The following is a 27,717-nucleotide window of genomic DNA, read 5'->3' on the forward strand; positions in this document are numbered from 1 at the left end:
TGTGTGGTCTGTCTGTGCAAGCAGGTGGTTGCAATATGATGATGAGCTTTTTGGATGACAGGCAGATTTTAGTTCTGTCACTGCATGCACCTTTTCTTCCTATGACTTTCTTGGCTGTGGTTTCAGTAGTTTACAGAAAATCCACCACACAAAAGACAAATTTCAGAACAATAAAATGTAAAGGAATATGCTGAAAAGTGCTACTGATTTTTTTTTTTTTCCTTACACATTTTCTCCATGTTTTCTCAGGAACAAATTTCTCTTCATAAAGATTCCAAAACGTTCTTCCACACTGAAAAATTTGATAGAGAATATTACACAGGATAGCAAAACTTGAACGACTGCCTAGTACACAACTAGGTAGCTGCAGGAAAAGGACACCTTTATGCTAAAAACTCTCAATATCACAAGGTTGTTCTTGGCTTTTAGAATCAAGAAGATGGGCATGTTTGTGCTGCATAAAGTGACTGACCAATTATCTTCTGTAGATGAAGAGTAGAGAGATGGTGGTTCAGGCTGTGAATTGTGCTGGAGGAAATGTTAGATGCTGAAAGATCTATACAACCCCAAATACCTACTCTTAAGAGAAGGCCAGAAATAATTTCCCTTAAAATCAGAATATGCTGCTTATCAGTGTGTAATTTTGAGACTTTGGAAGTCTAGACGTGAAATCTGATTTACAATTGAGGGCCTTAAAAATTCAGTTTGACTGCTGAGACTTACATTTTTGAGGCTTGTGGCTAAACAACTCCCAAAGCTAAATGTAAAGGAATCAGGGGTGAACATAGCTAATTTTACTATGATTTATACTCAAACACCAATTTTAAAAAATCCAGTAGTACCTGAAAAAAAGTCCTGTGATTTTGCTGGTTTAACAGTGTGTTAAGAAGCTTTGCAAATATTTCCCACAAAATGAATTGCATGAGGCTTTTTATAGGTTTTGTAATGTTTGAGCATGCAGGAGCTCTTCTGCTTATATCAAGTGATGGCAGTAGCCCAAGAAAAGTGAAATGCCAAGTGAGTATTCATAAGGCCAGAGAAAAACTGAAATCTTTTAAAGTAAATGAAAATGGAAAGGCTCTTTTGCCCTCCTGAATCTTTTAATGATTTCTTATTTGCATACAAAGCATGAGAAGTAATGATGTTTAAAAAAAATACAATATAAAACCCCCATAAAGATGGGAGTGGGTTTTGGTTTGGGTTTTTTTGTTTTGTTTTGTTTTGATTGGTTTTGGTTTTAATTCCACTGCACTCCTTGAATGGTAACTCGCAGAGTCTCTTCTCTGACCCAAACCTTTACCAGTGGTTGTTGTGCTGTACCCCAGCTGGAAAGTAAAACGTGCATGTGTATGTCATTCATGGGGTGCAGGTATTCTAGGAACAGATTTCAGGCATTCAGAACCCTTTTTTTTCCACTTTGATTTTTTTTTTTAGTGGTCTTTGAGTCTGAATCAATACAAACATTGAGATGAAAGTCATCCAACCACTTCTGAGTGTCTTTCATGCACAAATCCCTTCAGGGATGTCATTTAGCCTGCATGTGGTTACAATTGTTCTCATTTGTGGGAAAAACACACAATTCATGCTGAGGCACCTCTGAAAAAAATTCACATAGGTTCAGCCTGCTCCCAAATTGCAGAAGTCTTCTGATGTCAAAGGAGAAAAAGTTCCCTCAGAAACTTTGGTTTTATTAGAGATGACATATTCCTTGCTCAACATTTAGATGACTACTTAACTGAGAGTTCTTATTAAACTCCCTAAAATGAAATTCATTTCAGTATATTTGATTCTTCTTTTGATATCATCATCTAAGCTTTCAGCTCATGCTTTTTCTGCTATGACAGTATGAACAGTTTAAAAACCAAATACAGCATTGCCTACTTCTGTAGGCTTTTAAATGTATAGTTCAATGTATCTTTAAAATAGAAAGTGAATAAGAAGCTAAAAAATTCAGTCTTGCTTTTCTAACTGCAGATAAAAATCTTACCTTGCATTTAATTTTGAAAATAACTAGAATTTTAAGAAAAATTATGCCCGCACTCTGAAATTACTTTTTTTCTATTACAGACTGTTACAGAAAAGCACAAAATGAATGTACCCGAAACCATGAATGAAGTTCTTGATATGTCTGATGATGAAGGTATTAAAATTTTTTAAAATTTTTTCACTCTTTGTGGTTGCAACAAATGTCTGTTTAAAAAACCCAAAGCTAACACACATTATGAGTTGGATGTAGTCATTACACATTTGTTATTGTTTACATTGATTTTGTTGACATATCGATCGTCTGTGCTTTTTTTTAATTATTTTGTTTATTTAAATCATGCAGTTCGTAAAGCCAATGCCCCTGAAATACTCAGTGATGCTGAATATTTGTCAGATGTTGAAGAAGGTATTTGTGCGTTTTTGTATTGCACTGATATTTAACTTAAGCCTCTTCCTTTTATTTCATCTGTCTGAAAATTAATCCTTTCAGATAATTTTCTTATTATCCCACTAACAATAACTTCTGCTTTACAATTAAGAACGCTTTCAAAAATTCTTTGGGCTATTGCTGATAATCCTCTAACTTTTTTCTGAATTTCTTACGATTTTTTAAATCAAATTACCTTCACTTTCCTGGAATAATCATTTTGCTGCTGCTTCTGTAAAGTGAATAACTGATTGAGTAAGTGAATAATTTATTGTTTTAACTGAAAAATGAAATACGAAAGAGACAAAAGGGTAAAATAGCAAAACACTTTGGAAGAAATGGCTGATAGTGGAAGTAAATGGCAGAAAAGATGAAGTTCTTGGTTTTTTTAAAAACAAGTGACTATGTTGAATTTTCTTGGTTTTCTTTAGTCAGTCTCTCTTTCTTCATCCCTATTGATGTATTTACTTTTAATTTTCATAGCAGTCAAGCAGCAAGGTGTAAAAGATATTTCAGTTCTTTGTGTGCAGCTCTTGTTTAATTCATGCATTGAGGCTTTTGGTTTGTTTCCCATCTGTCATTGTGTTCCCAGTGCTGCAGTTCCAAATGGATCGTGTTCTTACCATACATGTGTGGTTTCCAAATAGCTCTCCTAGGCCATTGTACTGCTCAAAATACTGCATTGTTTCAGCTGACAGGAACACTGATGCATAATAGTGTGAGTTAATAGGGCAGGAACTTGTTGTGTCCCACTGCACAGTGAGGGACAGACGAGGAACACCCCTGTGGGGGCCTGGGTGCTGGAACTAAAGATGTAAATTGAGTCTTCTAATGTATGGGATCATTTGTAAGGCCAGATCTGTGGAGGGTTTTTCAAGTCCCTAACTCTCAGTTTAACAAAAACCAAACCATCAATTAGGAATGCAGGTAATACAATTGATTCCTGGCATATTGCAGACTGCATTCCGCAGTTGTTGTTGCCAGGGGAGCTGAGAGACTCATTTATACATAAACAGTCCTGCTCTGCATCCTTGTGTCTGGACTGGAGAGAGGGATTTGATGGATGGACAGCTCTGTGGATAAGGAATTGGCTGGATGGGGCACTCCAAGAGTTGTGTTCAAAGGCTCAATGTCCAATAGAGACCAGTGATTTGTGCCGTTCCTCACGGATGGGGATTGGAACTGGTGCCATTTCACATCTCTTTTGGCAGTGTGCACAGTGGGATTAGTGCACCCTCAGCAGGTTTGCTGATGACACCCAGCTGTGTGGTGTGGTTGACATGGTGGAGGGAAGGGATGCCACCCAGAGGGACCAGGACAGGCTGGACAGGTGGGACCGTGTGAAACTCATGATGTTCAGCAAGGCCAGGTGCAACATCCTGCATCTAGATCAGGGCAGTCCTGAGCACAAATACGGGCTGGGTGGAGAATGGATTGGGAGCAGCCCTGGGGAGAGAAGGACTTGTGTGTATTGGTGAAGGAGGAGCTCAGCATGGCCTGGCAATGTGGTCTCACAGCCCAGAAATAGCCAACCATGTCGTGGTCTGCGTCCAAAGCACCGTGGCAGCTCTCACGAGACCCCACCTGGGGTGCTGCATCCAGCTCTGGGTTCCCAGTGTGAGAAGGACATGGAGCTGTTGGAGCAAGTCCAGAAGAGGCCACAAAGATGATCAGAGAGCTGGAGTACCTCTCCTGTGAAGACAGGCTGAGGGAATTGGGGTTGTTCATTTTGGAGAATGTTCCAGGGAGTCCTTAGAGCACCTTCCAGTACCTAAATGGGACCTATAAGAAAGCTTGAGAGTCTTTTTACAAGGGCATGTAATGACAGGAGCTGAAAGAGGGTAGGTTTAGATTCAATATTAGGAAGAAATTCTTCACTATGAGGGTGGTGAGACACTGGAACAGGTTTCCCAGTGAAGCTGTGGATGCTCCATCCCTGAAAGTGTTCAAGGCCAGGCTGGATGTGGCTTTGAGCAACCTGGTCTAGTGGAATGTGTCCCTGCCCATGGCAGCAGAGTTGGAACAAGATGATCTTTAAGGTCCCTTCCAACCCAGGTCATTCTGTGATACTGTGATGACAGGGTCTGTTTCAAACCCAGCACTGAAAGGGAGCTCACAAATCAGATAACAGGCATTTTATTAATCTGTGCTGAGCATTCCAGTGTGCAGGGCTTGTGATGAATTACAGGCTACATAACCACTGGCCTGTTTCTCTTTCCTGACTTGCATATCTGTAAGGACAGCTCAGTGAAGCCCATCCCAACTCCTCAGTGTTAGTGGGGTATTTATATACAATGCATCCACTTACACCAGTCGAAACAAATATGTTCAAGATGGTAAGGCACTCTGACAAATCTCAGAGCCAGGGAGATGATTTCCAAGTGGGAGAAAGGCACAAATTTAGCAAACAAATCCAAGCTTTCCCTCGCTTGGCTGGCATTCATGTCATCAGCCAGAACTCTTCAGTGAGACAGACTTGTTGAACGGCTTCTCAATGAGCCACAACGCTCAAGGTTTCTCTCACAAGAGAAATTGAAGACTTGGAAAGTAGAGGCTCAGAGCTTGGAGACAAATGTCAGGAAACCATTTCCTTGTGTTTTGTGTCTTGCTGTGCCCACTAAATAAGTATTTACATGGGAATTGTGTAATTTCCCTGCTGAGGACAGCTTGGTTTGGAGTCAAACTGGTTGAGAGGAGAGATTTTTTATTCTTTTTCCTAGACTACTCTGGCAAATCTGCCCATATGAGGTTAAGTGCTGGGAAACTGCTACACCACAAAAAAAGAAACGGTGTTTTTTTGAAAGACATGAACGGGATTTTGTGGGGAAAAGAAATGAAGGCTCACCTTCAAGCGTAGCAGAGAGTTGTACAAGAATATAGAGCAATTCTGAGGCAGAGAGTTGTACAAGAATATAGAGCAATTCTGAGGCAACCAAACATGTGCTGTGCTTTTATTTTTAAAGAGATTTCAAATCTTATAAATGTGAAACCTGAGTCTGGGAGAACGTAGTCTTTCCTCTCGCTATCTCCAGCTGTGAGCTCGCTCCCCGTGCAGCTGGGAGTCCCAGCCCTGTGCCCATGGCCATGGGGCTGGTGGGGAGCCAGGGCTCAGCCGTGGTAAAGCACAACTCCAGTTGTCTGCAGGAGGCCTGGAAGGAATCCCCTCCTCTGCAGCTCATGCTCATCCTCTCAGCATCCTCTGCAGGAGCTTTAATCTGGTGCAGGGAGCTGGAGCCCTGCTGTGACTGCCACAACCCTGCCATGAGCTCTGTCACAACAGCCCTCCCTGAAGCTGCTGCTGCTGTCCCAGAGGTGAAGGGACAGCAAGCAATGGGATCTGATACAAAGAGGAGAGAGACTGTGAGCAGTGAAGGGCAAAAAGAATCCAATCCATAAACCCGATTAGGTGTGGAGAGTTTAGACAGTTATTGTAAAAAACCAGTTATTCACGAGCTTTTAATTTTTTTTTTTTATTTGGCCTTCAGTAGTAAACAGACTTTTGGGTGTAAACCAGGACACTGTTTTAAACCCATTTAATGGAGATTCCTGCCTCAACAGGAATAAGTATCATGCTAATCAATCCCTGGAAGATTAGACAGGTGTCCTAACAGAACATGAATGCACGCTGCCTGATCCCTGAGTAGGTGCTAAGATACAGCAGTTTAAGTGCTTTTAAGACAGGTCAGGACATCACCATGCATGAAAATCTGGTATTGGTCATTTTGGGAGGGGTTGATTTATTAGATTTTTAAACTCAGTTTTTAGAGTTGCTTTGGCTCCATAGAATTTCACAGGTTCATAAAAGTTTCACTGGTTTGGTGTTGGCTTTTCTCCATACTTCTGTGAGACCAAAACCTTGGCTACAACTTTTCCCTGTGGCTCTACTTCTTCTGCCATCAAGACTGCTCTGGACAGGCTGGAATGAAGGAGTGGCAAAATCCTCAGGTATCTTTAGCAAAGCCAAACGACAAATGCTCATCTGGATCCCAGCCTGTGATTAAATTTTGTCTGGGACTTTACCCAAGCCACATGATGCCTTCTCTCCTGCTGCCAAAGAGCCTGTATTTCTCACTGGCCTCTAAAAAGAACACCTGCCCTGTGCTCCTGCAATTCCCAGCTGTAGGAGACGTTCTGGGGGACCAGAAAAACGGGGAAAACTTGGGATGAGAAAGGTGAAAGAGGTAAGGAAAAGCTTCTTGGGGAGAAAAAAGTAAAAACAGTAGAACTTTCTATCCTAGAAAATAAAATCAACGAAACTGCACGAGGGATGAGCTAGAATGTATGAAATAATGGGTGGAAAGTGAGCAGCAATGTCTGCTGCCTCTCCAGAAGTTTAAAAATAGGGGGCATCAGTGAAACCAGCAAGAAGCAGATCCAGCTTAAAAGGGCCGTTCCTCCTGCACCAGGTAGTTGACTTTTATGACTCCTTGCACAGGCCCTCGGTGCGGGGAGCGTAAAAAATTTATACAAGTTCAAAGTGTAACTGGAAGAATTTAAAAAGGAAAAAAAAAACAAACCTGTTTGTGACTATACAAACCTCTTTCTGGTTAGAAAATACGTGCTCAAATCAGTGCCAGCCTAGAAAAATGTCCTGGAGGACTTCTGTAGGTCCATGTTCCCATAGTGTCCTGGGAAGTGTGGCTGCTGTCAGAGACAGAGTGCACTAGAACTGATGGGCCCTTGCTTTGACCTACTGCCGCTGTTTTTCCCTGGACTTTGAGCTGTTTCCTCCACTTGTGATAGCTGTGTTTACCCGCTGTTAGCAGGCATATCACCTTTCTTCGACGTGGAGCGTATTATGAAGGGAAAGATGGCAAAGGCAGCAAAGCAGTGTAGTATCCTTTGGTGATTTTTCATCGGTGCCTCATTTTTGGGCATTTCTCTATTGATTGTGTTCAGAGATGAGTCTTATCTTCACTCTTCCTCTCTGCAGGAATTCCGTGTGCTGTGAGCAAACACTGCTCACTGTTACCTGAAGCGCAGAGGATTAGGCTGCAGCACCTAATTAAACAGAGCGGGATTGCTGAAACGTGCACCACCCATTTTGCTCCAGCCTCCCACGATCACAAAACAATGTCTGGAATTCTTTGAAATTACCACTCCTAGATGCAGCTTTTCCTTTGATGAGAGCATTTCATCAGAGTAATCCTGCCCTGGCTGGATTAGCTGCAGAGCAGGATAACATCTAATATGTGTTACAGCTCGACGGAAATTATTTTTTTATCATTCTCCTTGCCTTTGACAAACGATGCTCTTAAAGAAAATGCCTCCTCTGCTCCTTACAGTAGCGTAGCGCTTGTCTTCAGGTATTGTAAGGGCAGAACTTTCCAAATTTAGCGTCCCAGTTCGTCGTTGCTCAAAGTTGCCCGGATCTCTCGCCCTCCCCGTGCCGCTTCCTCGCCTCCCAGGCTTCGGTCCGGTTTTGTCCCGGGACACCAGCCCCCCACAGGAGGGCGGGGAGGGAGGCTGTGCTGAGGGTGGGCTCCCCAAGCCCCGGGGCAGCGGAGCGGCCGGGGGTGGGCGCGGGGGAGGCGCCGGCCCCGGGCGGGGAGGGCGGGCGGAGGCAGCGCCTTCCCGCAGCCCCGCGCTCCCTGCGCAGCCCCGGCATCGAGTTACAGAAAAACTACACCCTCGCAGCACCCCTATTTACATACAAATAACTGGAGTGCCTGCATTTATGTCGCCATTCAAGAGGCTTGCCAAGGGAGGCTGTAATCCAATCAGCAGAAGCTTTAAAGGGATGTCTGCAGAGTGATTAAAAGGGGATTTTTATTTTTTTTTAAACTTACTATTTTTCGTTTTGTTTCATATTTGCCAAGAACTTTAATCTGACTTGAGAGGACAAAGATGCACATGTCCTAAAGTACATACGAAGAGATCAAGATGTTTAGAAGATCTCAGTTGTTGTGTGGAAAGCGAATATGACCCACAGGGATTAGTTTGCTTGTGCTGGTTTGGAGATTAAGTCTAAATCACTGCTTAAGGACTAATAGGACTAATAGGAATTCTTGGAAACACCAGGGAAAAAAAATCTTATAGACCAGGCTGGTGAAAATGGCTTTCCAAAACAGTAAGACTTTTTAAAGTTTCACTTGATGTATGATGTTTCTGTTTCGGGTTTTTGAATGCTTTCTGGTGTATTGTGGACATTTTAGGTTTTTAACTGCTGCTTAAAGTACTGGTTGTTGCTGGGCTGGAGGAGAAAGTTGGTCTGTTTGTTTGCCGTTCGCAAAGCAGTAGCTGAACGGGTATTTTTAGACTTGATTGTTGGTTTAAAACCAGAGTTCGCCTGTGGTTTCCTGCGTTTAGTGAATGGAAACTAGTCTAAACTCCTTGAATGAAAGCGGGAAGCGTGAGGCTGGGCTTGGGAGTCACTTACCTTCGGGAACGCGCTGTTGTTAAACTTCTCTGTTGTGCAGTTTAAACTTAACACACCTAAAACGCGTTCACAACAAAGGAGGAGAGTGAATGTCGGCAAGCCATGAGTTTACAGGGAGCGCTCTCTGCTCTGCGCGGGTGCGGGAACGGGGCGGGGGGGGGGGTGGGAATCCAAAAGCCGCAAAAGGCATATTTTGGACTTGCTCTGTCAATGCAGGAATGTAGGTTTGCATGATGTAATGGCATGCAAATACTCCCCGCCGGGCAGCTGCTCCGTTAACCCTTTGTGGCGCCTGCCCGCCTCTCCCAGCATTTAACTTTCCTTCCTCTTGGGGTTTTCTTGATAAATAGCTACGGCTGTCCTTGTGTGCGGATGGCCGGTCCACGTGTCCCGGCGGTGCCCGGGGTCCCGCCCCGCTCCGGGCATCGGCGGGCCCGGCTTTGTCCGCGCCGCGGGGATGGGGCTGCACCGCCCTCGGTCCCGGCTGCCGCGGGGAGGGAGGACAGGCTTCGGGAAGCACTTACCTTCGGAAATCAACCTGGAGTGCGGAGCAGTTCATTAAAAAAAAAAAAAAAAAAAAAAATCCCGTCTTGCATTCAGACTTCCAAAAGGTAGTGAGAAATACCCAAGGTGGAAGGCGGGCCTCTTCCTTCCCTCGCTGCACTTCTCAGGACTGGTGGGCAAACAGGCTGTCTCTCACAGCCAGGGGTTGGTTTGGTTGTGTTGGTTGGTTTGTTGTTTTGGTTGGTTGGGTTTTTTTTCCTCGCACGGAATGATTCAACTTTGTCAGCTCGGGCTTTTTTCCATAGGGAAAGCAAAAGTGAGTGCAATGATGCAAAGTACAGACGAACTCTTTAGCTTGCTGAAAGGATTGGGCAAAAGTCATCCCTTGTATAACTTTATTGGGTTTACGTCAAGGTGGAGTTTTGCTTCTTTCGTTTGCCCCCCAATAAAGTTATTTTCTCAGGCACATTCAGAGGGTGGATAATTAACATAGAACGTAGAAAGAGCCTTAGGGAAAGTGGGGGTGACTGGATTGATTCCTTTTTGGCGAGCAGGGCAGGGCGTTATGACTTAACTAAGCACACAAACATCTGCCATACGTGTAGCTCTGATTCCAGCCTGGCTTTTGTACTGGCAGGTGAGGATGCAATGACAGGCGATACAGACAAATACCTCGGACCCCAGGACCTGAAAGAGCTGGGAGATGATTCTCTGCCTGCTGAAGGATACATGGGCTTCAGCCTGGGAGCCCGCTCGGCCAGGTATTGTATTTGCTGTTTCTCGTGTTCGTGTGTCACCACGGGTACAAGGTTTTACAAACCAAGCGCACTCTTCCACACAGCACTGGAGTCTGTTCTGAAGTGAAGTAGGGGGGGTGTACTTCCTTTGAAGCATATGTTCATTGCAGTTTTATTTCATATTCTTATTCATGTTGGCTTCTTATGGCAATGATACAGAAAACTTAACTATTCACTTTTTCTGGTCTCTGTTCATGCTCTGAACATCTCCAAGGTGCCTCTTTGCTAGCGGTCTGCAGCTGGTCTAGAAACTGATCTAGGCAGCCAGCAAAGCCAGGTTTCTTTTGACTACTGCTGGTCAGACTGATGCTCACAGTAGAGGGTTCCTTAATGGGTATGTTTTGCTGAAGAATGTAAATGCCAGAAAAACTGAATTACAATCATTTTGCTATTTGGTGCTTTTATTTCTTTAAAGGTGATAGTGAGTAATCCAACTGAGAAAGACAACATTAAAAAAAAATGCTCCTTCCTGCCCCAAGAAAGAAAGAAAAAAAAAAAAGGCAGGTTGCCCCTAAATTTGTTGCAAGATTTAATTTGACAGGGAACAGATTACATGCTACAAAAAACAGGCCAAAGTTTCTGTGAACCTGATAAAACGTTGTAAAATTAATATGTTGTCTGACTAATGTTAATTTCAACGCAGGTATTTCTAGATCAACATTTTAGATTTCTTTTTTGAATGTTGCTAAAGCTTGCAGTGTGTGTTGCTCAAAACAGTTAAATCCGTGTGAGCAGAGATTACTTCCATAGTTGTGGATTTGCAGTGTAGTTACTGACAGTTGAATTGTATGAAGCTAATAATTAAACCTCATAAGCTGGAGCCCTGAGGGCTTTTTCCTATGCTGTAGTTTAAAGATCTGTTTTAAAAAGTGAGTTCATTGTCTAACAGCAAATGGCAACTCCCATAAGGTAAAGCCTAGATGTCTGCCCTTCAGTCTTGTTTGTTATGGCTGCATTAGAAATGCAAGCATGCAGTGGAAATTTGCTCTTTAGTAGTCCCCAGCCCTGTTGTGCTTGATTTACAATTTTTAGGGAAGTTAATAAGTATTTATGAGATAATACATTCATGAGAAATGCCAAAATGCTTTTAAATAGTCCATTAGCCAGAAAGTCAGCAAATTAGATCTGAAGGGAGACTCTCATGTCATTGTAAACTGAATTAACAGAGCTGACATGCTGCTTTCAAATCTGGTGTGAGCGGGGTGATCACACAGCGCCGTCGCTGTGGTCAGTGCTGGAGCAGGGTAGAGATGGTGCCGAGGGAGCGTGCTCTGTGTGCAGAGCCCAGCACTGATTTACCTGACACCTTCCACTCCTTGCAGCTCCCTTCTTGCTCAGAGTGCTCCCTGTGCAGGGGGGAGAGCAGAATTCCTCAATCACAATCTGTTAGGGAGATCTGAGGGCTCAACCCCATGTTATCTTTTCTTTGAGAGAAGTCTAATATTCCCATGCTTCTGGTTTTAGCAGTGCCATTACTATTTGTTGCTGCGTAGCTCATTTTTTGCATTGCCCATGTTATGCTCAGAGGAGACAAATACAGTGTTTTTTTCTGTGAAGTATTTTATTTAGCAAAAAAAGTATTCTGTGGATGTATCTTACTGCTGATTCTGAGTGTAACATTAAGAAATGGACACATTAAATGTATAAGCCATCCAGCCATAACATCTTGCTTTTCCTGTCTGATTCTTTGCTTTCTATTTCTCCTGTTTCTTTTCCACTGTAAATTGCTTTAGTCCAAAAGTCAGGTAAGAAGGCATGGCATCGTGTTACATCTCTCTCATCTTTCTGCTGCTGCCATTGCTCATCTTCATTTTATTCAGCATTGGAAAGTGACATGCTTTTATTTTGGGGAGCAGGGGGTGGGTTCAGCCCTAGAGAATATCCCTCTGTTATAACAAATGTAACTTAAATTCTTTATGCCCTTTATCATGTAAAAGTCTGCTTAACATATGCCTACAGTGTGTAATTAAAATCCCAGCTCTGCTTCCAGCACAAGAAGGAACGTGTGCTAAGGGATTAGAGAAATTCAATTAGCAACTACTAAATGCATGAAACACGTTGTAGAGTTTTGAGTGTGGAAAGTGTTGCTAGTTCGAAAGTGTAATATGTTGGTGGATGTTGCTTTGTATTAATTCACCTTTTTTACTACTTTATTTTTTGTCACGTAGCAAGCATGTCTAGGCCTGCAGCATGTTTTTAGCACATACCATAATGTACCTTCCAGGGTTAAATGTAAAACACTCCTACGTTGGTTTAATTGCAACACGTTAAGAGTGATCATAGTTATTTCTAAATAGTTTAATGTGCACAAAATAATTCCCAGAACATCAGCATCTCTACTTAGTTGTCAATAAAAATTTATTTCTCCTTTCGTTTCAAACTTACTATCCTTTCCTTTCTAACTATAGGGATAACTATGGTGTTTATAACAATGTCAGAAGTGGTTCAGCCACAAAGAGAATGACATGACATAAAACTTGCTCTTAGTTAAACCTGCTTCAGCAACCTGAGCTGTGTGGGCAGGCACTGTGACCTACCCACAGCTCCTCTGGGACCTGCCCTCGTGGGTCGCCTTCAGGATTAGGGCATGGAGATGTTTATCAAAGTTCATCTAAATACTTGAATACACTTTTCTGGATTTATTCTAAAACCACAACATCGCTGCCAAAGCAGTAAGCATCTGTTGAGATTTTGCTTATGCATATTGTAGGGAAGGGAATATTTAACTATAGCCAAATACTTTTTATTCCATTTTCCTCCTTGTATTTATTTCACAGATTATGTATATTTTGCCATCTTATGCTATCCCTGGAAGTTGCATGTATTAATTTTATTATTTTTATTTTCTGTTCATCTCATTGTCACCTGCACTTTCTATGATAAATGGTAAATACAACAGCCTCCGCTCCTTCAGTTCGGATAGGTCCTACACGCTGAACAGGAGTTCCTATGCCCGAGACAGCATGATGATTGAAGAGCTGCTGGTCCCAGCAAAGGATCAGGTATGTGCTGGGGCTCTGCCACCAGGTAGCTGTGCTTCGTTTTTGCAGGGGATTGCAGTGTGGAGCCCTCCCTCAGCTGTGCTGCCAGAGACTATGGCTGCTCTCTTAGCTGGTGAAAAGGGGCAAGAACGGAGCTGTGAGCAAGAGATGGTGGGGTTACCACTTTGTGGGTTTGATCCTGCAAGGGACAGGTGGTGGGAGTCCCAAACCAAAAGAGCCTTTAAAGGACCAATAACATTTCTGAGTGTGGGGTTGGTTATTGGCCGAGGTCAATGGGTGCTCCTGCAGGCCTCGTGTATCTTTAGAGTGCTTTGATAAGCTGGGAGCAACGAGTTTTACACTAAGCAACCTTTGGACTGCGTGGATTGGGAATTACTTTGGCCTGTTCTGTCCACATGGAGGGGACTCCAACTGCTGTCCTTGTTTTTCCACTCTTGGGAAGAATTTGGCCTTGTAAAGATTAAGCTATTATAGACTCTTCAGTTTGTGTATCTTCCAAACACTTGTGCAATGACTAATACAACAAAAGCAGCATCTTTTGACCTGATTATAGCGTGGGAAAGTCTTTCCAAAAGCTGGGGATAATGGAGTACTGTATGCTTTGTTTCTGAGTTCCTCACATTTTCCTTGGTAGACTTGCTTCAGATTTCCAAATCTAACTGAATTGCTCAAGAGTTTCTTGATACACAGAAGTCAAAGATCTGCTAGGAAACTGAATAAAAATTCACATAAAAATCCTTACTTGGAAAGGACTGTGGAGTGGAACTGTTGTTTATATCCTGGAAGAACATAAGGTGGATTGGAATGAAACAGAGGTTTTCTGCTGCTGTTTTCACAGACCTTTCCTGCACTGGGGGTTATTGATCTCAGAGGATATTTTCATGGGGAAAAGGGTCCACAGAGCAGGACTTGTACATTTTAAACCTTGATTGTATTAGTCTGTAAATTCTGGTGTGGTATAAGCTTTTTTTTTACTACAGCTTTTACACACAGTTCTGGTAGCGTTATGAGAATGGCAGAAATTGGATTCTGCCTTTAGCAACAGAATGTTTATTATTAGATTGTTACTTTTAAGCTAAATGCTGTAAACCTCCAATAACCATAATTTGCAGCAGCCATCTAAGGGGGAGTTTCCAAAGCTTGAATAGCAGTGATTTTGTGGTTTTGTTTGGTTTGAAGTCATAAAACAAAATCTGCAGCTACTGGCACTGGGCACAAGAAATTCTGTCAGGGCTGAGAACCTAAAGCTGTTTTGATGCCTCCTAATACTAACACTTCCTTGAGAGTTTCTGATATGATGGAAACTTCAGAGGAGAGGAGGACTCCTTAATGTGAGAATATATTGCATTGTTGTATGATCCTGGCTACTTTTGTGATTCCCATTAAAGTAGATGGCACGGATTTAGCAGCTAGGGTGCATCTTGTCACATAACAAGACTTAAAACCAGCTCTATGCTTAACAAATCTCAAAGAATGTGGCAGTGGGAAAAAATGTCAGTCCTGTTTTGAGTGGTTAGTAAAGCTGTGATTCTGTGCAAAACAAATGTGAAAGTAACAAACTATCTTCATGAGAAGTGGAGACCAGCTAAAACTCTCTGCCATGGCTTTTGCAAACCTCCATGTCCTGAGAAAAATATATCCATCCTTGGAATTGCTGTGGTTTTCTGCCCAGCCCTAGCTTTTGGCTGAAGCAGGAGAACTGCATTTGGGAGATGGGGAATATCCCTGCCCCTCTTTCTCGTTCCTGTGTACGTTAATGGGCTCCTAGATAATCCTCTGCTGTGGCAGTAGAAAGCAGGGGAAAAAAGCAGTAACTTTTGTTCCACTGATGGAATTCACAGGAACAAAGATCACTGTGGGTTGAAACCAGTATTCTAAAAGTCCATCTGGGAAGTGAGAGGAGTTAAGGCTATTTTGGGAATCACACTACTTTGAAACAGAGCATTCCATTGCCTGTCTGTATATGCCATTTCCTCTCCTTTTGTACAGTGCAGACCTGTCTGGAGTTCATGGCAACAGCAAAGTCAGTTATTGGGAATTAATTTTATCACAAACATCAGTATATAGAAGAGTAAGGAGCATTTGCCAACCTCTTGGTCAGGTTAAGATAGAAGATCCCGTGGCCACCTCTCCCCAGGATCCCTGGTAAACATGGGAGTCTGGAAGTAGTGAAATGAGGATGATTTGAAACCATTCTTTACTGAACCTCACTGCCAGCATAACACATGGAATGTTAGAGTTTCTAATAATTCCTTAGAAGTCCCAGTATTCTCCATTGTTTGCCTTTGGTGGTTTATTGCTGACCCTGTTCACAGGGAATTCTGAATCCAGGCCACACTGTACCTCATAACCTGGCTGGAGCAAAGTTAAAATTTCTGTGTCCTGGCGTGTTACCTTGGATGCAGCAACTCGGACTAAGTCCAAATGACTTCTCCATGGAATAACTTACATCAACCTCTGAATTTAATCAGCCAAAGGGAGGATGACTTGGGCTGTCCATTAAATAGCAGCTTGCTGAATCACTTCAGTCTGGATAAATTCATCTGGGAGGAAGCATAAATTCTTCTGTTTGCTGAACTCTGATATTACACAGCCTGGATATTCAGTTACGCAACTAGCAGGATCCTTGCCAGCAGAACCCTCAGTATTTTTATACACTCATTTGCATCTCAGCCTGCCACACCCTTTAGCAATGCATTTTTAATCTCCCTCAGTCCAGGGAGGGAACACTGGGACCTGACCAAACACAGAATGGATCCTGTGATTTGATGTTACTGACAGTGTACTATCTTCTGGACTGCTTATATTGCGACTTACATAGGAAGTTGGTTTTTGTTTTTTTTGGGTTTTTTTTTTTTTTTTTTTTGGTTTTTTTTTTTTTTTTTTTTTTGCCTGCATGGAAAATCCAGCACCTCAACAGCCTGGAAAAATGAGATCCACAGATGTGTGCTGTGTGTAAGAGGAGTGTGTCCAGCTATCAGCTTTTCCTACTCTGCTTCTGCGCCAAAATCATTGGCTGCGGGCTTTGGGCTTTTGCTAGCTCTAAATATGTCCAAAAGATCTGTTTGAGTGCACTTGGTCAGGGAAGAATGCTCTAAAACAAAACAGTCACCTGGTGTACAGACCATGTCTCAGGACAAGGAACTGGACTGAGGAACCCCACCTACATGTGTAGGCAAACCTACAGCACATCTGTGAGCGCAGTGGCACCTCTGTCTAGCACAGGTTATTTTGGAGTGATGGTATTTCCTTGGAATTTATATGGTCCTATGTTTAGTTTTCTATATCCCACTGCTAAGGGAGCATAAGCATTTTTCCTCTGTTACAGGAAACCTGACCCCACATTTCTTTGTTGATGTGTGTCCTGGTGCATGCCTGGGCCTCGGTGCAGTGACGCTGTTACGGCTTAGCCGGCCTTTCAAGGACAAACACCAAATTGTGTTGTTCCTTTTGGCCCCTTTCTTATGTTCCTTTGCTTTGGCCTATTTTTGATGATAAAGTTTACCACTGAGCAAAGTAATAGATTTATTTTTGTTTATCTGAATTTTTACAGTGCCTGAAACAACCTGTCTGAATCTTACACTGTTTGGAATCAAAAGTAATAACGTGCTCAGTATGAGCTCTTATAAATCACTTGGAATAGCAGAAATCCACAGTGATGGCTTTCCTGCCTAAACCACAGGCTCTCCAGCAAATGTTGGAGAATCCCTAGTATCTTACTGGAAAGAGTAACAAAACTGTCTTCATTAAACTCAATTGCAATACATTTTTCAAATGGTGCTACTTAAGTCCACTTCGTGGCTTAATTGTCATTCTTTTAACAGCATTCATTTTCTCTTTTATGTCTGATGGTGTATTTTGCTGTTTAACACAATCAAGTTTGCCCTTCATTGTTGTTGTCTGTGCTTGAACCATCAGGCCTCAAGCACATCTGTTACAGCACAGAGTTTAACAAAAGGTCCTTAGTAGAAGTGTTGAGGTAGGGAAAGGAGGAGGCGTCAAGCCAGGGGGTTGGACGGGTGGCAGAGCAAAGCTGCACTCTGCAGGGATTTCTGTCGATGGGCAGTAAATTACAGTGTCAGTAGTTTTTGGAAGGCAACCTGGAATCCTCATTTCTAATAAAAGAAATGCCTAAGGAGTGCAGTTTTTTGGAAACCCCAGAGTGATGGGAGTGTTGCACATTCTGGCCAGCAGCACAGCAGCTATCTGCCTGCTTATCTTGTGGAGGCTACTCAAGAGAAGTATTTTTGTGTGTTTATGACTGAATTTGCCAGATCTACTTCTAATGCTGATATTTCTACTCAAAATAATTAATCTGCACTACTAGTCTGTGTCAGCATGGAAGAAAACCCCAGTGGAAGTAATAAGATTTCCCCATGTAGAAGTGTGTGCTTGGCTCTGCTCTGACTTGAACCCACTGAATTTGATTTGAAAACAGCCCATGAGGTTTTAGTCCAAACAGGCTGCTCTCTCTAGCTGCATTTGCCTCTAAGCAGCAAACAACCTACTTACAGGAAACACTGACATCTTTAACACCATCTTAGGTGAAGATTGTGCGTGTGTGTGTTGCTTCTTGACTTAGTTTTGTTGATGTAACTTACGATGGTGCTTCTTAAATTGTGGAGAAGGTTTCACATCCACCCTGGAAATAGGGGAAAACAATATTTGAAGTTTAGTTGGTTTAATTTCCTAAGACAGGAGAAACAAAGGAAAAAGAGTGTTTTGCAGGAATGGCTTTGCTGCCCAGTAAGAGGATTTATAGCGCCAGGGAGGTTGTGGGGCACAGGATGCATGAATGTCCATGTGCGTGGGCAGCAGGAGAAACAAATCACACCTCAGTGCCTGTCCGAGGGGAGTTAATTATAGCCTCACAGGGTTAAAGCTATTTCTGTCCAGATGAGTAGGGACAGTGGCACTCCACAAAACAGTGCCCATGTTGGTTGTGTATAAAGACAAACCAACCCCCTCCTGCCTTCACAGCCTCCGTGAAACTCCCAGGGAAGTTATTCACAGGTTCTGCTTGAATAAGGATCTATCCAATGGCATCGTCTGAGGGGGAGTGTTACACTGCCTGGCTATATGGTGTATGACTGCACTACAAATGGTAATTTTCTTTTCCAGTCTTTTTAACCTGGCACATAAAAGTAAGTAAAGACTGGGGACAGACATACTTGAAACTGAAGGAAGTGCCAGAAGTGGGCAAAAGGAATGTTTGAAGAAACAAGAGTTTGTGTGTGTATTTCATGCTTCTGTAACAGGATTTTCAGTAATTTAACTCTGAAGAGATCAGCACTGTTAAATGGAAAGGACCAGGTCTAAATTTAATATAATTATATTAACAAGCTTATATTTAAGACAAGTGTTTCTAATGTTAATTTTAAATTCCAATTTATCTGTTTTGTTTTGTTTTGAAGCACCTGACGTTTCAAAGGGAGTTTGATTCTGATTCTCTCAGGCACTACAGCTGGGCTGCAGACACCTTGGACAATGTTAACCTTGTTTCGAGTCCCATCCATTCTGGGTAGGTCACTTAACAGTTTTCCTTTATCTTTAGATGTGGAACTGTATTGTTAGCTGCAGAATACAGCCTGCTGTAATGGCTGATAACATGTCTGTTCCTGCTCTACTTGAAGCCAGTGGCAAAATTCACACTGACTTCAAGGAGGGTGCTTAATAACAGGAGTCAGTCTAAATTCTTGCATATCAAACCGAAAACTTGCTTCTGCTCTTAATTTTCTGAATGCCAAAACACTGTAATCCCACAGGCTTCTCTTTAAGAGCCCTGTTTTGCTTTTTCTGTTGCTTATGCTTTAAGTGTCATGAGATGATTTCGTTTGCATTGTATTAAATTATTTGGAATATGAAATCAGAGATAGAATGTTATGCTTTCTGTTCTTTCATAGAGGAAAAAAGGGGGGGCTTTAATTTGATCTCTTATTTTATTTATACCTTCAAGCTCCTGCCTAGTCTCCACTATCTGTAGTTTGATTTTAGTGGTGCTATTTGTTTACTTATGAGTCATCTCTGTAATTTAGGTGCTTCTTGACAGTGCCACATAGACTTGATTTAAATGCAGTAGTAGTGATGTCTGAATGCATATTGTAAAAATTTGCAAATGAATGCGTAAGTAATCTTTGCATATTATTAGATTGTCTAGTGTAAATATTTGTTGCTTAGTTTTCGAGATCAGGACATAAAATCTCATATCCGTTTTAATTTACTTCCCCATTTTGTGGCTAATTGCCTTCTTATCATAAAAATGAGTGCGGCACATACCAAACAAAATATTTCTTTTCCAATACAGCAAGCCCTACAAATCTAAAGCTACAGTCCCACAATACATATAAGCACCTGCTGAACAGATCTATATAACAGTGGATTTCTAGGTCCCAAGCTGATAAAACACTGCACATGGTCAGTGCTGGCATTAAAATGTCAAGAACTGCAGTATGTAAAGACTGTTGGTTGTCATGGAGTGGTGCATTGGCACAGGACCTCAGAGAGCTGGTACCCCATCCCCTTGCTTTACTGTAGGATGAAATGTTGTCAAGGAATTCCTGAAATACATTTAATGTCCTAATAATCATTAAAAAGAAGAGATTCCGTAGGCCCCCAGCTTCAGGAGTCCACTATCTTTTGTTACAGTATTTCTTCCCCTGATAGTCAGCTTGACATTTCGTTGCTGCAGACTAAGCCTGTTTCTTGTCATATCCATAGTGGTCATGGGGAGTAACGTCTTCCTGGTCTCTTAACAGCTGTTTTCTATGTCAGAAGGCACATAATCCTGTCTTTTAGACTAAAATGCCCCGGACCCTCCTAGGTGGTGCTTTCTGCATTTCAGCACATTCCTGCTGCTCAGGCCCAGCTCTCCCCTCTTCCATGAGAGCTGTTTGTAAGCCAGGATCGCCATCTCTTTGGTCTGACACAGTCCCATAGTGAGAGTTATCCTCTTGGTAGTTTCAGTTTCTGTTGGTGGATGTTTGTGATCTGCTACAATTTCTTGGCTCTCTTCTGAAATCCTGAAGTTTGGTTATTTTTTACTGGAGTTGCGCTTAAGTGTTTGGTGTCTCCCCTCAGTTTGCATTTGTCTCTATGGTATTTCAGTTTGTTGGTTCCTGCCCCTTTTTCTGTTTTTTAGCAAGAGAGCTTTTAATTCTGATCCTGTTTTCCAAAGACTTTTCAGACCTTTTTTTCTGTGTTGAAATCATGAAGACATCGGCCTAGTATCTGTGCCAGGACAAGTTCCCTTTCCCTTTTAAGCTTCCCTTTCAGGAAAGCTCTGATGGTATCTCTTTTGAGGTAGCTTCTCAGGTGATCCTGCACTTACCTTATCTGTACTGTACCTCCATTGCTTGCTGAGATACCAAGGCAGTACTGCCACACATCAAAGAAGGAATTAAAATTCATTTGACATGAATTGCTCTTGCCACTTATATTTTTGGTTTGTTTTTATTTTGAGTAGGCAAGGTGAAGTATCTTGATTAACTACCTTGATCCTTTAGGTGCTTGTAGAATGGCGATTAAATAATTTATTCCTGAATATTTCCTGGTAGTCTGGGTTAGGCTGACTGGTCTTAAATTTTCTGGTTTCTTTTCATCCTGGTAGAAGATAGGCCTGATGTTTTCATCCTGCCAGTCCTCTGGGACAGCACTTGCCTGCCCTTAGGTCTTCAGCATGCTCACCAGTGGTTCCAGCCCTCTAAGCATATTTTCTGTGGACATGGGAGCTTTCACACAAGATCTGCTCCCTTGGTACATGAGCCCTCTCTAATGCAGAGGTGGTCTAAGGTTTGCCCAGAGGGGAGCAAACTGTGGGGCTGCATGGCAGGGAGAAGACAGATATGCTCCAAACAGGTGTAGCTCTCCAAATGGGCATAAATCAAAATACTCTCCAAACATGTAGGGCTTTTCTGACCCGTTACATTTCTTGTTTGACATAGAAAGTGCATCAGAAACGATGCTCTGAGGACTCAGTTCATGTGTTAGGAAAAAAACCCCAAACCTTACTCATTGTTTATTTACTTTTCAGTTGTGGCCCCATATTATAATATGATCCTGTTTGATTTTCTCAGTTACATTCACCTAGAGGCAATCAACAGATGTTCTGCTCTAATCTTCCAGTACCTCTGATATAGAGGATCATGACCTTTCACATCTCTTCTGACAGTCTTTTCCTGAAAAGCAAATCATTTTCTGCTTGTTTGGAGTGCTTCATCCCTGTCTTTGTCCCCAGTTCTCTGTGTGGCTGGGGGCAGGGGCTGTCAGTCCTCATGGTGTGGTGGTGGCCCTGTGGCCAGGCTCTGACTCTGCTGCTCTTTGCCATTTGCACCCTCACAGGGCTCCCCAATGTGCTGTGCCAGGAGCTCCACTGCTGCCTCAGGTCACTCTTTTCCCCATTTTCCCACTGTCAGAAGAGAGCATCAATACTTGTTCTCATTTCTTAATCCAGGCAGAAGGGGAATTCTGGGAGCAGGATGTGGAGATCTAGCAATGTATCAGTGAAAGGAGAAGAAAGAATAAATTGTTGGCAGTGATTTCAACTCTTCTGGTTTTTCCTTTTTTTAAGCCAAGATAATGTTTTATGTTTTTCTTCTTGAGTTCAGATAAGCTGTTTTGCCAGCATATATTTTGAACAGGGTCCATTGTAAGCAGTACATTAAAATGCATCATGAATCTTGAGGCCTCTGGAAGGGTAGAGGCCCTCACCAAAATGACCTTCAGCTGTCAGATGTGAGCTTACTCCTGCAGCTTTCCTAGAGTAAAATGTGGGTGTGCTCTCTTTGTGTTGCCTTTTTTAACTCCTTCATTTCCTTAGCTGAAAGACAGAAATGAGTGTGCCACACTGCCTTCCAATATTGAGAAACGCAGAAATACTGGATCCAGTCTTGTAAGGTGGAATAAATCAGATTTCTTGTTGTTGACTATATTTTAAATTGTATTTACTCTAGTTTACTCCCACCTGCTGTACCACAACTCATTTTTGACAGCAGTGCAATGAGTGGCAGGGACTGGTACTCCTTTCAAGCATCCTGCCATACATATGTTTATACATTATGCTTTGGAAAATAAACTGCTTTAGAAAACTGCAAGACTGGTTTTCCATGGCACAGGGGAGCATGTTTTGGGAATTCAGTGAAGAACTTGTGTTGCAATAAATTCTCTGCTGACTAGGTAAACTGCAAATGCTTTTCTCCATGGGCTTCTGCATTTTCCAGAGGAATTATGGAGTTGTGCTGAGTAATTAAATGAACACTCCCTTTCAGATTTTTTTCCTTGTGCAGCATATTTTATATGGCACATGTCATGATATGTGAAGCAAAAACCAGATAATTTCTAAAGCTGGCCTTCAAACATGTTGCTTTTGTTATTTTTCTGATTGTTACTTTTTCTTTGCACTTATTATTGATATTTTTCTGTTGCTTGCCTCTAATTATCTTACATTAATTTTCCCATTTGCTTTCTAAATTATTTTGCAGCTATTCCTCTCCACTCCCCCAGTATGATTCAAGGTGATAACTCTGTGCTTTCTGTGAATCCTCATTTTATTTTCTTTTTTTGAACTTCTTTTCCCACAGAGTGTGTGTAGATGTTTGTAGTGCATCCAACCACATCCTCATCCCTTCCATGTATTCAAGTAGAACTGCTCATTAGCTTTTAGCGTTGTGTTTTAGAGGTCATACTGTAGTTTCCATTATTAGTGCAACATTAATTTAGGTAAGCATCAGCTACTAATGTTTTTGGATAGAAAGTGCATGAAATGCTGTTTGGAGTTGTTGTTACTGTTTTAAACGGTAAGTTACTAATCAGAAAGTTAAACAAGGAAATAATTCATTAATGTGCTGCTGACACTGATTGCCTTTCTCTGGGAGCAGTGTGCACAAAGGCTGATCTGCTGCAGGTTTTGTCCGTGCTGGAGGCTGCACACACCAAAGCTGGAAGGGGCTGGCTCCTGCTCTGGGGCACAGGCTCATGTCAGGGGCTATTTACCCTTGCTGTGAGCAGTGTGCAGTAGCAATGCTAAGCTCTGGGTTGCCAAGGCTGGACTGACCTTCAAATCTACAGCCCAAACATCCCTGATAACTCAGGAACTGATTTTTGTAGGTTTTTAGTTTTAACTTCTACTGAGTATTTGTCTTATTATTAATTTAAGACAGTTGATTTACGTGCCTAGAGATTTTTGACAATTCACTCTTACATACTTCTCATCATTTAAATAGTTTGGGTACATAAGAGACCGTCTTATTTGAGTGTAAGTTTTGGCATTTTTGCATTAGATGAAAGCCCCCTTTCCATTATTAATTATGAGGTGGCTTAACAAGCCAGTAACAGTGTACACGATAGGCAGCTCTCCAAAACATTGCTTTGTGCTGAGCCATCGGGTCAAGCCCAGCCTTGCCAAGCTCCCCAGGTGGCTCCTCCATGGAGCACTGACCAGCTGTGCCTCCCTGGAGCAGCTGCAGCTTCAGCCCTGAGGATGCTCCAGCCAGGCATCCCTCCACCCTGCACACTTCCAGTCTGAAATGGCCCCATCTCCTCTACAGACAGAAACCATGTGCATTTTTAAAAGGCCAGCAAAGCATCCATAAATGCTAAGATTATAATCACTTCTAGAGTATATAATTTAAAGATTGAGCATATTGGTTTTGACACAGGTTTAATATTTGTAGAAAGTGTTTGGTTAGCCAAGATCCTGTCCCCCTGAAACAATTCCTCTTGTGAGGAGCTGGGATACCCTAGTGGCAACGTTTGGATTTGTTGGAGTGTACAGTGCATTTATCTAGGAGAGAAATATGGAATGTGGATACAGTTTTTCTGTATGAAAACTACTGTGAAATATCATGCCTCAGTATTGTAAAGTGTCTGGGGCATGAGAAATTATAAATCTGGGCTAGGGTCATCTCAGAGAGCAGTTTTACCCCCCCCATCTTTACTGATGGATTTTAATTTGAAGAAAGGCAATGTAGCAATTTATTGATCTGGAATTCAGCTGGACAACATTTCTATCCTACTTCCTGTATTTTATAGCTTGTGTCCTTACTCACCTCTCTCCTGCAGACCACTAAATACCAAATGTTGATTTCCCTCCTGCTTTTGTGCAGATTTTTCCCACCCACATTGGCCAGACTTCTGAATGCAGCTTATTTGCAGGCCTGGCCAGTGCCTGGCAGCTGCTGCTCTTGGTGTCCAGCTGGTCTCAAAGCAAATGGGGCTGTCTTGCACAAATTCCCAGTCACACTTCAGAGCATTTGGGGGCTTTTTTTTCAAGAACCATCACAATCCCCCTGGTTTATTGACTTACACCCTTAGTTCAGTTTAGTGTCAGGAACCAGGAAATTGAATGGATTCACCTGTTAGTCATGTGAAGGTTTAGTTCTTAAAAGGTGGAAGTTTTGGCAACAGCCTTGAAAATAGTAAAGCCACATGATAGATGTGTCAGCTATGTCAATGTCTGCCTGTCATACAGGAGGAGCAAACAAAAGCTGTACTGGCTTCAAGACTGAGCTGGTAACTTGTGTCCCTCTTGATACCAGCCTGTCATTGCATCTTCTACCTGAAGCTATTCTAATTTTAATTGTTAATTTTAATTATTCCCTTGCTAATAGAAAGGATTTTATTCAAAAATATACCACTCATCATTTACAAATATAATTTCTTAGCCCTGTGTTATAAAATGGAAAATTATGCATTGGAATGACACGAGCAAGTGCAATTTTTCTTTAATGTCCCCTTTTTTTGCTAATGAATTTTAATCTTCAAAGAGAAGTAATGGCATGATCCCCTCCAGGGAGCCAACAGCCTGAAGGAAGTTATGTTCTTGGTAGTCATCACTTATCTTCCCCATCAGTGGAAGCCCTTAGTAGCCTGGACTGACTGTCACCCATGGTGCTGGCACTTGCTCTGGCAGCCATCAGGAGTATTTGCAAATGAGACAGTGAGGAGGTTTTAAAGACTGAGGTTCCAAAAATAATAAGCATTTTTGATTCTCCTTTTTCTACACTGTCTGGTTGCTTTATGCATGTGAGGCTAATTACTCTCATTTGTGGACAGTAAAGCTAACAGCAACAAAGGGATGTTTTAAAATTCTAACAAACCACTACTAATACCCTACTTGTGTACACTTTTAATCCAAATTTCTCAGTAGAACCTGGTCATTTCACCATGATGTTGCTAGAGCTTTAGCAATTCCTGCTTTTGATAACCAATAGTTAACATGTAAGTATAAGTGTTAAAAGGATCTTCATGTTCTTTTTAGTTTAGCTGGGATCGGGATGACTTTTCTAGTGTTTTAAAGTCTGTGTCTGTTGACGTCTTGCTGATCTGCTTGTTTTGTGACCATTTTAATTGACGTGCTTTCTTTTTCCTGCAGTTTCCTGGTTAGTTTTATGGTGGATGCACGCGGGGGTTCGATGAGGGGCAGTCGGCACCATGGCATGAGGATAATCATCCCGCCGCGGAAGTGCACGGCGCCCACCCGCATCACCTGCCGCCTGGTGAAGAGGCACAAACTGGCCAGCCCACCACCCATGGTTGAAGGAGAAGGATTGGCAAGTCGGCTTGTAGAAATGGGGCCAGCAGGGGCACAGTTTTTAGGGTGAGTTGTTCTGTGAGTTTAATTGTTTACGCTCATGTCGCACCTTTCATTCCCTCTATCCTGTGGATCTAAGTAGTTAAACATTGACTCTACCTCATCTGAGCATGTAACAAAGGCTACTTAGCTTAAAACATTAAAAAATGCCGACCTGCCATTCCTTCTGGAAAGAATCCTTGCATTTTAAGGAGAGTTTTGCCTCTTTGATGACTGCAGGAAGGAGATGAAGGTAAGGAAAGCTATGGGAAGGCCAGGTCCCACCCCCATCTACTCATGCAACCTGCCTTGGAAGTCAGGAGGAGTCACACACTGAAAACCCAGAGCCAGTTTTGACCCTCTTGCTTGTAGAGTATTTAGAGCAACAGCACTGTCACAAAGAATCGTCCTAAGGACACCCACAGGGACCCAGATATTGAGCTCTGTTCCCAGCATGTGCAGGGCTCCCTCTGGAGTTGCTGGGAGCTGCCTGTCACCGTCTTGTGGCCCAAAACCACTTGGAGTGACAAGTGACTGTAGGTGGAGCACCTACTGCAGAGTGGTGGTACAAGCAGTACCAGTGCTAGGAGCTGACTATTTTTAAAGCTTACAATAGGGGAAACAATCCACTATGATGTGGCCTTTTTTTTCCTAATTATAAATTTTGTTCATTACCGTGAGTGGCACCCTGGTGTAAACTGCTGGTTCTGTCGGGAATGACAGCTTGTTCCTAATTTCCCCTTCTCGTTTCTCTTCCTGCTGCATGGATGTTATTCAGTAAACTGCATCTTCCTAAAAGTCCTCCCCCTCTAAATGAGGGTGAGAGCATGGTTAGCCGAATCCTGCAGCTTGGTCCACAAGGAACAAAATTTATTGGGTAGGATATGTACGGAAAAGATACAGAATGTCTACAGTTTTTCTTTCGTTTCCGATTTTTTTTTTGTTATTCCCATTATTTTTTTTGAGTTTCCTGAAACTTTCAGTTGATTTACATCACTGAAAGGAAATCATAGTGGCTTGATTTAATATAGCTCTGCTACTACCTTGTGCTTTTAGGCATGTAAAATTCACTGCCAGCATTCTGCTTTCATAACTTCTGTGCTTTTGTAATTTTTTAAATTTGAAGTGTTTCTACTGCATTAAATACATTTTAATACACAGTGGCAGTCCTTTAAGTTCAACCCTGTGGTAGAGAAGGTATTACAGGCCTCGAGTGAGACTGTTTTGGGAAGAGCATTTGTAAAATGTGATTGTATAAAGTCTATTATTTATGAAAGATTATTTAGGAAAAAAATGTTATCAAGTGAATGAATTGATTCAGCAAGATTGGAGAAATACTAACCTTTTCAACGTTCAAGAGGCATCTTGTTAAAATAAATTTATGAAGCCAAGTATGCTACCCAAAGGAACTGCAGTGTATAGTCTAAACATGTAAGGATGTTTCCCTATGTTTTTGACTGTTGTTTTCAAACCATATTGTGAAATTTATTGCATTAGGTTTTAAAAATATTGGTGAGTGTTTGGTGTTCCAAACCTGTTCAATACCTTCTCACTGAGTATTCTCGTTAAATGTCATGCACAAAATTGTGTGGTTTCTAAATATTTACAGAGACAGTATCTGAAATATTAGCCTGCAAAGATTGTACTACAGTGTTAGTTTTCAGCTTGTGCTCTTTTTGAACTGGAGTGTAAATATCTTAAGCAATGTATTTGAATTTTTGGTATTTTCTTGCTGTGCACAATGGGAGAGAGCAGCTATGTTCCTGACTTCTTGTTAAAGGACTTGAGACTAGAAAAATAGACTGGGTGTTCCTAAAAGCATCTAAAATATATATTAATTAAACTCTTTTTATCATTTTCATGGGGAAAAAAAAGACTAACTCTTCTCCCTGGGAATTTAATGTGCAAACTGGGCTTCCAGCTAGTTTGTTTTTCCCCATGATGGCTGTTGTGACTTCATGCTGAAGTGATGGATTGGTTACTGCACCCAGCACCTGGCGGGTGTACGGTACCCCAGGAGTGCTGCACACTTCTCCCATCATGCGGCGCTGCTTTTA

At 42.1% G+C, this 27,717-nt stretch overlaps 1 protein-coding gene across 2 annotated transcripts in view; it reads left to right on the forward strand.

Annotated features, from left to right (window-relative positions):
* The window catches only part of ANK3 (ankyrin 3), a gene marked incomplete at its 5' end in the record, with an annotated part of 290,725 nt that overhangs the window by 209,169 nt on the left and 53,839 nt on the right, over positions 1-27,717 (forward strand). The window contains 7 exons of one of the 2 annotated variants that reach the window (XM_082286216.1): positions 2,068-2,140; positions 2,330-2,392; positions 9,934-10,057; positions 11,827-11,838; positions 13,008-13,095; positions 18,510-18,616; positions 25,463-25,687. In XM_082286216.1, coding sequence (XP_082142342.1) covers positions 2,068-2,140; positions 2,330-2,392; positions 9,934-10,057; positions 11,827-11,838; positions 13,008-13,095; positions 18,510-18,616; positions 25,463-25,687 — 692 coding nt within the window. Of the gene's footprint in view, positions 1-2,067; positions 2,141-2,329; positions 2,393-9,933; positions 10,058-11,826; positions 11,839-12,992; positions 13,096-18,509; positions 18,617-25,462; positions 25,688-27,717 lie in introns of both variants that reach the window. The other variant, XM_082286215.1, reaches the window with a different exon arrangement.

Source organism: Coloeus monedula, assembly GCF_965178545.1.
Source record: "Coloeus monedula genome assembly, chromosome: 8".
NCBI classification, from domain to species: Eukaryota; Metazoa; Chordata; class Aves; order Passeriformes; family Corvidae; genus Coloeus; species Coloeus monedula.